At 45.3% G+C, this 10,325-nt stretch overlaps 1 protein-coding gene and 1 non-coding gene across 2 annotated transcripts; one reads left to right on the top strand and one right to left on the bottom strand.

Annotated features, from left to right (window-relative positions):
- Window positions 1–4,240: 4,240 nt before the first annotated feature.
- On the top strand, window positions 4,241–9,095 carry tha1 (threonine aldolase 1). Its single transcript, XM_086194830.1, has 7 exons — window positions 4,241–4,656; window positions 6,303–6,386; window positions 6,485–6,573; window positions 6,661–6,846; window positions 6,969–7,106; window positions 8,318–8,510; window positions 8,614–9,095. Exons 1-7 carry the CDS (start codon window positions 4,368–4,370, stop codon window positions 8,919–8,921), a joined length of 1,287 nt encoding a protein of 428 aa, XP_086050956.1. The 5' UTR covers window positions 4,241–4,367; the 3' UTR covers window positions 8,922–9,095.
- A 471-nt stretch (window positions 9,096–9,566) lies between these two features.
- trnal-uag (transfer RNA leucine (anticodon UAG)) lies at window positions 9,567–9,648 on the bottom strand. Its single transcript has one exon. It is a non-coding gene; the product is annotated as a tRNA-Leu (tRNA).
- Window positions 9,649–10,325: the final 677 nt, after the last annotated feature.

Genomic DNA, 10,325 nt, shown 5'->3' with positions numbered 1-10,325 from the left:
GAAACAACTCGAACACTGTATTTTGCTGTCGTGAACTGCATCGTTCGGATACGTTGTACTCAGAATTCAGTGTGAAACCTGGGCTTTTGCATCACTGAGGATGTGTCATTCTTGGAACGGCAGAGATTAAACTCTTTCCAGACCGAGTCTGTTTCTTTTCTTTGTTTTCATTAGAGTCATTGCAGAAACGGAGGCCTAACACAAAAATAAGTGGATCAGTTGACAGTTTATGTCATTAAATGATTGTAGTGAAAATAGGAATATTGAATGTCTTTCATTGAACTTAGCGGGTAATCTTGATGGTCTGTTTAATCCTGCCACATGCTGTTGCACAACTACCTCCCAGCTCACAGGGACAGTTCACTGAAATCACAAAAATGTCTCCATAACCACAAGCTGTGTCAAGACACCAGTATAATTCATATGCAGAGGTTTTGAAAAATCAGCCTCCTAATGTTAGTCCACCACCCAAATGCAATGGAAGTGAAGTTTGTGGTGCCCAAAGGACTTCACAATCCTTTTGTATCCTTCCAGAAGCAATCCTTTGGTTACTCTACTCCACACACACCACCGTTAAGAGTTTTCATTGGGACTATTTACTTGATGGATCAGTCGTTCCAATGAAAACTATTCACAGCAAGTCCTGTGGAAGGATGTGATGCTTTTTTTTTTCTTTTCTTCAAAAGTCATTTTTCATTCATCGCCCTTATATTGGGGTAGAGACAGATGATCTCAACATTGCACAAACACAACCACAACACAACTAACTATATGTCCAATGGCATCCATCCACATGCTTTTGGTAGAGGGTTGGTGGTTTTGGTTAGACCCCATCACCTACAATGACGGGGAATCTCAGTGCAACAGCATACAATGATATTTCAGACAATATTTTGATACTAAATTGTGGCAAAGGTTAGCACATGGGGGAAGTGAATCCCCGCTGTCGGAATCAAAATTCATGTGAAAGCCTTCCCAGAAGGAGTAGATTAACACCCGTGGTGTTGGACTTGGACATTCAGCTTCGAGTTATGAGAGACATGATCAGGTACACGCAGACATATTTGTTCTTTCACCATACAGTGTAGCTGCGTTATTGAATACCACAAATGGAAGGTTGGAGGGTCTAATTTTTGGCGATTTTGGTGCAGTAATACTGGACAGCCACTCTACCTCTGACTATGAAATTCATATCATTATATTAAAATCTTTAAGTACAACTGTAGCTCAACATTTATCAGCCAAAACGAATGCCAAACTCAGTGGAACAGAAGCCCCACTGCCTACTAGTGTTTCGATCATGTGACTGCAGCACGACAACTGTGGTGCACAAGTATGCTGCGTGCGTGTAGGAAACAGAGTTCAGTCAGCGTCGACCCAACGCGTGAGTATAAAACACCTTCTTGGGTGAGGGTTAGGGTTGGATTCATCTTTGAGAAATGAACCTACATCTGGGTTTCAATGCCTTCAGTAAAAAAAAAAAAAAAAAAAAAAAAAGTTCAAAAAAGACCAAAATGCTTATCCTCAAAATGTTGAATTCCTGTTTTGGGATTAAGATTTGGTTTAAAGGTGGGGGGTCAGATTTAGGTCAGCGTCAGGGTTAGGCTGACTGTGTGCGTGCCTACCAGCGTGCACGCAAACTATCTTTGTAAGGGTCCATATAATGATGCAATTTAATGGGAACACGTCATTAGATCCTAACTTTCTGTGACAGGGAAAACATTATCTCATGTTATATCAATTGGGGTTATTCCCATTTAACATAAGACCAGTAGGCTGGACAAAAAAGTGATGTCCTCAGTTGGTAAAGCGTTGTTTTTTTGGGTCAGTTGTTAGGGTCAGGCAAGTAGTGGTTAATGCAAGTGTCCAGAAAGTTAATGCAAGTCGATGTAAATGCCCCAAAAGTAACTTAAATAAGTGGGCGTGTGCGTGCGTGCGTGCGTGTGTGTGTGTGTGCGTGTGAAGTAAAGCATGTCCACATGGCCCATGACATATGAAGTTGGGGGGTGGGGGTGAAATGTGAAACAGATGTTACTCTTGTTTCGCAGGCACTGATGTCGACACCTTTACACTGCACCATAATGAGAAGTGTGTGTTTGTGTGTGTGCATGTTTGTGTGTGTGTGCATGTTTGTGTGTGTGCGTGCGTGCGTGTGTGTGTGTGTGTGTGTGTGTGTGTGTGTGTGTGTGTGTGTGTGTGTGTGAAAATCCTCTTTTGAGGGAGGGCTTCCCATAAACACCTGTTTTGTTCCGGTTAATATCTCTCGTCATGGTGAAGAAATGATGGCCTCAGTGAAAGGAGAGAGAGAGACAGAGAGAGAGAGAGACAGAGACAGACAGAGAGAGAGAGAGAGAGAGAGAGAGAGACAGATGAGGGAAGGGAAGGGGGGGTCACCTCCATTCCTCTCAGTCAGTGAAAGAGAAGAGCTCATGTGGGATGAACACATTCGTTTATTCATTCGGCCCGTCTATTTTCAGCCCAGTGGGTTTATGGTTATTGGAAAGGCGTTGCCGTCTCGCTCCTTCCCAGAAGGAGTCAATATTTCTCCCTCTCCTTCATTTCTCCCTCTCTGCCTCTTTTTCTCTAATTCAATATTTTCTCCAAAACACCACTCTCCTTCCACGCACAGGCAAGGAATGCTGGAAGGCATCTGAGAGAAAACAAAACAACGAAAGGCACAGAAAGCCCCCACAGACAAAAGTGTGAGGTTACGGAATGCAGCGCCAAGAGTGATCCCGGAAAAACTCCTGCCCAGGACATCTCCCACTTTCTCCATCTCATCACATTATCCATCGCTCTGCTTTGCTTACTGATGTATCTCCATCTCTCTCTCTCTCTCTTCACAGCTCTTGTGAGGCTCTGGAGACCCACTGTGGCCTTTTTACAACGCTGATGTTTGCTAATGACTTTTAATGATGACTTGTTATGGCTCATAAAACCTGGCACTGGGTACTGGTGATATCAACTTTAACTACAGTACAGTGCCGCCGTCCTGATAACGCACACTGGGACTTTTAATCGAGTGTGTGTGAGTGGGAAATACATGTGAGTGTGCGGCAAAGGGGGGGTAGTGAGGTGAAGGGAGTTGTACTATTTGTTGTCAGAAAGGAAAAGTCAGCCGTAGAGGGAGGAGGGAGTTGTTTGGTTATGCACGTTCCTCCCTCGTCATCTTATCTCTGTCCACACAAGACACATTCCCACAAGTCTTCTCTTCCAAACACTGAGATAAGCTGCGTTCAAATAAGCCTGTCTTTACTGTGAATGCACCTTGAGGTATTTAGAAATGGAAGTTTTCTCAAGGTTCACAAGTTGTGACATGTCATACACAAGTGGCATTTGTGCGCAGCATTTGTCCCAGACACATGGGGACTCTGGAGATTTATTGCAGATAAAAATAGAGGGGAGCGCTCCCATCATATTGTGTGTGTCGTGATAAATGGATGATGTGTTCACAGCGGTCTGAATTTGCTTTACAGCTGACGGCAGCCGTAAAGGTCATGCCAAAAGCAGATTAGTGACACTTGAAGAATCTGGGGTGTGTGTGTGTGTGTGAGGGGGGTGTTGTGGTTATTTCAGAGCATTCGTGACAACGTCGCGTAAACAAATCAGAAACACTGCCCTGGCAACTGACAGACGCACAGATATTGAAATACAAGCCTCACAAATGGAAGAAAATATGTTCAAGTTACAAAAAAAAAACCCAACAACCTCCAAACCAACCAAAAAAAAAAAAACAAGAAAATGAGGAAAAGGATAAAGGAATGAACTGAATCTGGACTTCAGCATCCAAATATAAAAGGCCAGACACAATAACACGATTACCTGCCCCCTATAAAAGGATCCAGTGTTGTAATCCTGCTGTAAATATCACGTCTGGTATGTTTCGTCCCTGTGGTTGAGTCCATTCTGGTCCTTTCTAAATGTACACCACCACAACATACAGCCTCAAAGCCTTGAATACACACCTCTGCTACATGCTGAACAAAAATATCTGATAAACACCAGCTTCAAAAAGGCCTCTACGGCTCAAACGCACAGCAGTCGTACACCAGGTATTTTGTGTACATGCTGTGATGCCGTGCACTGAAAAAATCCCACGAATTTTATCCCAAATTTCAATTTCCACATGAGGGAAGCGACAGTTTCTATTAATCATCCACAGTGGCAGATTGTCTAATTTAATCACGTGTGAGTCCTATATCACGGTTTGTTTTGAATGCTGGTGCCACCTTGAGGCGAATCCTGCGCTGTGCATGTTGATGGGCTGATCGGTCATCCATTAACTGTCCTTGCAGTGAATGATTATCGATTACAATGATCCAAAGTTCATCGCGAAAACAGTCGCTCCATGTCAAAACAGGTGAACCATGTCTTTGAAAACTCTCTCCCGCAGGATTCTATTTAAACTGCTGAACAACGGTTCTTCCACTGAGCCGCTCCGCGATCGAAATGCAACGGCCGTGTTTGGACCAAGCTCAACGAGAGGCTACTACAACACCGGGAAGCCCAGGTGTACTGGACCGGGCGGGGCGGCCCACGTCCGGGTGGTGGACCTCCGCAGCGACACGGTGACCAAACCTGGAGCGGCGATGCGCCAGGCCATGGCGGAGGCCGAGGTGGGAGATGATGTGATGGGGGAGGACCCGACAGTCAACGGTATGGAGTACGTGATGCTAGAATTACACTTTTGGAAACTTTAGATGGTTCAAATTTAAATCCTTAAAAACAAAAACAAATCAACAACAGTTAGAGCACGTAGTAACTCACAAAATCCTAAGGAGTTCCCAAGCGAACTGCTCTCAGTCGGGAAAAAAATGAGAAATGTTTGCTGACTAATCATGAATTCTAGAGTGCTTGATAAATACCGTAATCAAACCAGTTTTAAAGTGTTTTTTTTTTTTTTTTGGCGGTGGAAAAACTAAATACATTCATCCTTTGGTTGAGAAAAGCTGAAGAATGTAACATTTAGTTTCGAGCATAGCTGAATCACCTGAGACGGAGAATGTTCGGTCTTCCAGCAGTGCTGAAGGAGCTCCCAGAGATGCTGAGCACCTGTTGGCCCTTTTGCCTTCACTCTGCGGTCCATCTCAGCCCAAAGCATCTGGATTGGGTCCAGGTCAGGTGACTGTGGAGGCCAGGTCACCTGGTGCAGCCCTCCATCACTCTCCTTCTTGGTCAAACAGCCCTCTCACAGCCTGGAGGTGTGTTTGGGGTCGTTGTCCTGTTGAAAAAGAAATGACAGTCCAACTAAACACAAACCTGATGGGATGGTGTGTCACTGCATGACGCTGTGGTGGCCATGCTGGTTCAGTGTGCCTTCAGTCTTGAATAAATCCCCACCAGTGTCACCAGCAAAGCACCCCCCCCCCCCCCGCACGTCACACCTCCTCCTCCAGGCTTCACGGTGGCTGCCACGTATGTAGAGACCGTCCATTCACCTTTTCTGTGTCACACAAAGACACAGCAAACCAAAGATCTCAAATTTGGACTCACCAGACCGAAGCCCAGATTTCCACTGGTCTGATGTCCGTTCCTGGTGTGTGTTGGACCAAATAAATCTCCTCTGCTTGTTGCTTTTCCTCGGTAGTTGTTTCTTAGCAGGTGTTTGACCATCAAGGCCTGATTGGCGCCGTCTCCTCTGAACAGTTGGTGCAGAGACGTGTCTGCTCCCAGAACTCTGTGTGGCGTTTATCTGGGCTCTAGTCTGAGGTGCTGTTAACTTGTGATTTCTGGGGCTGGTGGCTGGGATGAACTCATCCTCAGCAGCAGAGGAGACTCTTGGTCTTTCTTTCCTGGGGGGTCCTCATGAGAGCCAGTTTCATTGTAGCTTGATGGTCTTTGTGACTGCACTTGGGGACACATTCAAAGTTTTAGCAATTTTCCAGCCTGACTGACTTTCAGTTCTCAAAGTAATGATGGCCTGTGGTGTCTCCGTACTGAGCTGATTGGTTCCTGCCATCATATGAATTCTACCAGTTGTCAAACCGGGCTGTCAGCTGTGAACCAACCTGACCTCTGCACAACACAGCTGGCGGCCCCAACCCCAATAAGAAGGCAAGAAATTCCACAAATGAACCTGAGAAGGCGAACCTGAGAGGTGAAAACCATTTCAGGTGATGACATCATCGAGGGAAGGCCAAGGGTTTGGAGCGCTGGCAACAAAGCAGAGGGAGGCTGCTTTGAGGAATCAAAAATATAAACACGTTTACAGTTATTTATCAGCTTTTTTCTATGCAACATAACTCCATATATCTTGCTTCCTTCCAGCTTTGACCTTTTTGTTTTTGTCTTCTTTGTGGTAGAGTTGCAGAAGATTGCAGCAGATATGTTCGGGATGGAGGCGGCTCTGTTCGTCCCCTCTGGAACGATGAGTAACCTCATCGCAGGTTTGAGATTAGCTCTGCTTTTAGTGTGGATGTCTCAGCTCAGGGTTTTTTTGGGATCGGTGGACGTAACGTGTGAATGTTATGTGTTCATCGTGCAGTGATGGTGCACTGCAGGGAGCGAGGCGACGAGATGATCGTGGGCGATCTGTCGCATTTACACATCTACGAACAAGGAGGGAGCGCACAGGTGAGTAGAGCTGAGCTGTAAAGCTTTACCTGGATGTTTTTTTTATATATTTATGATATAGAATTTCTAATATTCATGTTGACACAGCTGGCAGGGGTCCATGCCACCACAGTCACCACACTCCCTGATGGGACGTTTGACTTTGAGCAGCTGGAGTCAAAGATCCGCCACGGTTACCCCGACCCTCACTACCCCCGCTCACGCCTGATATGCGTGGAGAACACGCACAACATACAAGGAGGGCGTGTGATGCCTCTGCCTTTCCTGCAGGAGGTGTGTTTGGTGAAGAGTGTGAGGTTACCTCCCCGTAAGACTTGTGCGGAGACAAAAATGTGTCTGGGTGTGAGTGCAGCTGCTCGCCCTCACTGCTCAGGTGTTGTGTTTTCATGTTGAAGGTGCGCGCCGTAGCAGAAAAACACGGTCTGTCCGTTCACATGGATGGAGCCAGGGTGATGAACGCTGCTGTGGCCCTGGGGGTGCCTCCCTCTGCCATACTGCAGCACGCACACACAGTCAGCGTGTGTCTTTCCAAGGTTGGACTGCACAAAATACACACACACACACACACACACACACAGTGATTAGAGAAGTACATGGTTGCTTTACTGAATGAAAAAGTAGACATACCCAGATAAAACTGCACTACAGGAAATGTCTCCATTCAAAATCCTACTGAAGTATCCAACATTGAGTTTATTTAAGCGTCAAAAGTACAAGTACACATTCCTCATCGTCTTTGTTTAGTTTGCGTCTGCTGTGCTGCTCTTAGTGTCCTCTTGAAGTTGCCAGCTTCGCACTGCAGCTGGTAACTGATGGGCTCAGTTACGCAGTTAAACGTAGTGAACTAAAAGTACAAATTCATCTGAAATGCTAAAGCACATGTATCTCAACAGTGGGCCTAATTACAATACTAGAGTAAAATTACAGTTACATTCCAACACTGCAGAATCTCTCAAGATATTTTTTTTCAGTTACGTTCGACTGACAGCAATGTTATTCAGAAACTACAGCTGATCTTCACCTGACGGGTGTAGAATGGGGAGGAAGAACTCACTGAATTTAGAATGCTGCCTTCTGGCAACGGGAAATGATTTCATCATCAAATTTGTTCAGAAAACACCTGAAGGATTCGGTGATAAGTGACTGGGAAGAATTCAAGTTTTCATCCAACTGTCTTAACTGGAGCAAGGTGGAAAAGACATCTCCCAACTGGATTTAAGCCATAGTCTTAGCGCCACCCAGTGGTTACCAGATACTGCAGCCAAGGGCCCAGGCGCTGCCACCTGGAAGGAGGTGGCGAAGGCAGAGGCAGGATGGGGTGGGGGGGAAGGGGAGGAGGACGGGACAAGAAATAACCCTGATGTAACAAACATCAGCAGATTTATATCACAATAATGCTGTGTTGTTTTCACGTGCAGCACTGAATACTGTACATTGTGACCTGTAGTGCCATCTAGTGGAGACAGGGAGCGATATTTGCGCCAGCGTGCACACGTTAGTCTGCTCCCTCATGCAAAAATCCAAATATTATCAGGTTTCACCCTCCATGTGTGCCTCGTGTTGCACCGCCCTCTTGAGGTGCTTGTATCTTTAATCACGTATGAAGCTGCCAAGCGATGAACGTTCACCCCGGTGGGCGTGTGCCCTCTCTGATTGCTTTCTGCTTTCTTGCATAATTTTCATCAAGCAAAACAAAAGAAAACCCATCCTTTTGAAAGCAGTTGACTGTTTGGATGTGTAACAGGGATTGGGCTCCCCAGTAGGAACCATGCTGGCTGGACCCCAAGCGTTCATATCCCAGGCAGTAAGGTGCCGTAAAGCCCTGGGCGGGGGTATGCGGCAGGCTGGTGTACTAGCAGCAGCCGGAAAACTGTCTTTACTGGAGATGGTGCAGCGACTGGAGGAAGACCACAGCAATGCAAAGACATTCGCTCAAGGTTTTTATTTTTGTCCATAAACAAATCATTAAAAAAAAAAAAAAACAAACGTCTCTCATTGTGGTTTTGCTTGTAACTCCTCTTTCCTTCCTTCTTCTTCTAGCTTTGCAAAACTGTGAGCCGTCTCTGTTCTCGGTGGACATGGCGGCTGTGGAGACAAACATCCTGCGTTTCCGACTACAAGAACCCACTTTGAGTCCCTCAGAGTTCTGTGAACGCATGGCGCAGGTTGGGGAGGGGGAGGAGGATGCTCTGGGGCAGGGGGTACGAGTCCTCATGTATCCTCATTTTGGAAATTCTGTGCGAGCCGTGTGGCACCTTGGGATATCAGCTGGAGACACTCAGCTGGCCATCCAGAAAATGCAATTGGTGGCTTCTCAGTTCCTGAAGGAAAAACTGAGGAATCGGTAAAATCTGATGTTTTCTGTGAAGGATTAATCTTGAATATTCTCCGCAGACTGATCTAGAAAACTGGTATGTTAATACAACTGGAGACTCTTTGAGTTCTGGACCTCCTTAAATAACAAAATTGTTTGGTTATTTATTCTCATCAAATTTCATATAAGAAATCTTCATTAAATTGTATAAAACACTGTATCTTGTCCAGTTTTTTCCTACAGTGATTATTTGATCACTACACATACATGCACTTAAAAACAGATAGTATCAAAGCTAACAGCAGCAAAAGCTGTAATCTCAAGCAAAGACCCTTAACCCTGGACCCCAGATTTGGCACTGCATGTCCTTGAGGTGCCAGTAATACGTGTACGGTATCTCACAGTGACCAGCTGAATGATTGTTGAGTTAATTAGGTCCCATTCATTTATGAAGAGATTTCTGGCATTGATAGTCAGATGATAACAATTAAGCCACAAGTTGGCATTCTTATAAATCTGTAAGATGCAGGTCAAATAACTTCTAAGAGGGGGCTAGCAAGATGTTGTCTTTGAAAAATGTACGGATCATTGCACAAATACGTGTAGAGCTGATGACCTGCCTGTGAGAGTAGACTACCAGTATATAAATAAAAACATTTCAGTAATGAATATAAGGTATTGGCAGCGGTGGGATTCGAACCCACGCCATCGAAATGACTGGAGCCTAAATCCAGCGCCTTAGACCACTCGGCCACGCTACCCACACTCGTCTTGGAGATTTAATAGTGTATATCAACGAAATAGCCGTGCTTGATTCCAATAATTCGGTAAGGAATTAATTTTTTTGTACAGGTGTTGGTTTGCTGGACGTCTCCCAGAGGTCCAGAGACTATATTCTCACTGGCAATGACGCTCCGCTTCGCTACCGACGACGTAAAGCTGTCGGGAGTCCCGTTTGTGTTACACGCTTGCCGGTACGTCATTTAAGTTCTACAAAAGCCAATATCTTAGCGCCGCGACAAATAAATAAATTACAGAAAAGGATAATACAGGTTTATTTTTAATATTGTGATGTTTAACCTTTGGATAGCTGAACTGAACGTCATAGGACAGTAGGAGAACCCTCAGGACGCCACGGGCTCCCAACTCGGAGGCGGTCGTTGTGACCAACTTCCGGGAAAGCCAACTTGGCAGTGGCGGTTGCAGGAATGTGACCTGAGCTGGCCCACACGGTCCCGGGGAGGCCCACACTGTGCCGAGGTGGCCTTCATGTGTAGTAAATGTGCACCCGCAGCAGATTTTATATGCATTAGCATTTTATTAATGATGGGCTAACATATACATTGATAAGCATTGAATTATAAGTAAGTGTATCACATGGAATAAATATCTACAATACTACTACTACTACGACTACTACTACTACTAATAATAATAA

Source organism: Aulostomus chinensis, chromosome 23 (genome assembly GCF_037954235.1).
Source record: "Aulostomus chinensis isolate RoL2024-O1b breed Wild chromosome 23, RoL_Achi_v1.0, whole genome shotgun sequence".
Classification (NCBI taxonomy): domain Eukaryota; kingdom Metazoa; phylum Chordata; class Actinopteri; order Syngnathiformes; family Aulostomidae; genus Aulostomus; species Aulostomus chinensis.
The sequence above is the reverse complement of the archived record's forward strand: the minus strand, read 5'-3'. Positions and strand labels throughout refer to the sequence as shown.

Coding starts and splice junctions, on each gene's coding strand:
- tha1 (XM_086194830.1), top strand. CDS start 4,368: ATGTCTTTGAAAACTCTCTCCCGCAGGATTCTATTTAAACTGCTGAAC. Junction 6,847..6,968: donor CTCTGCCTTTCCTGCAGGAG/GTGTGTTTGGTG, acceptor TTCATGTTGAAG/GTGCGCGCCGTAGCAGAAAA. Junction 8,511..8,613: donor TGCAAAGACATTCGCTCAAG/GTTTTTATTTTT, acceptor TTCTTCTTCTAG/CTTTGCAAAACTGTGAGCCG.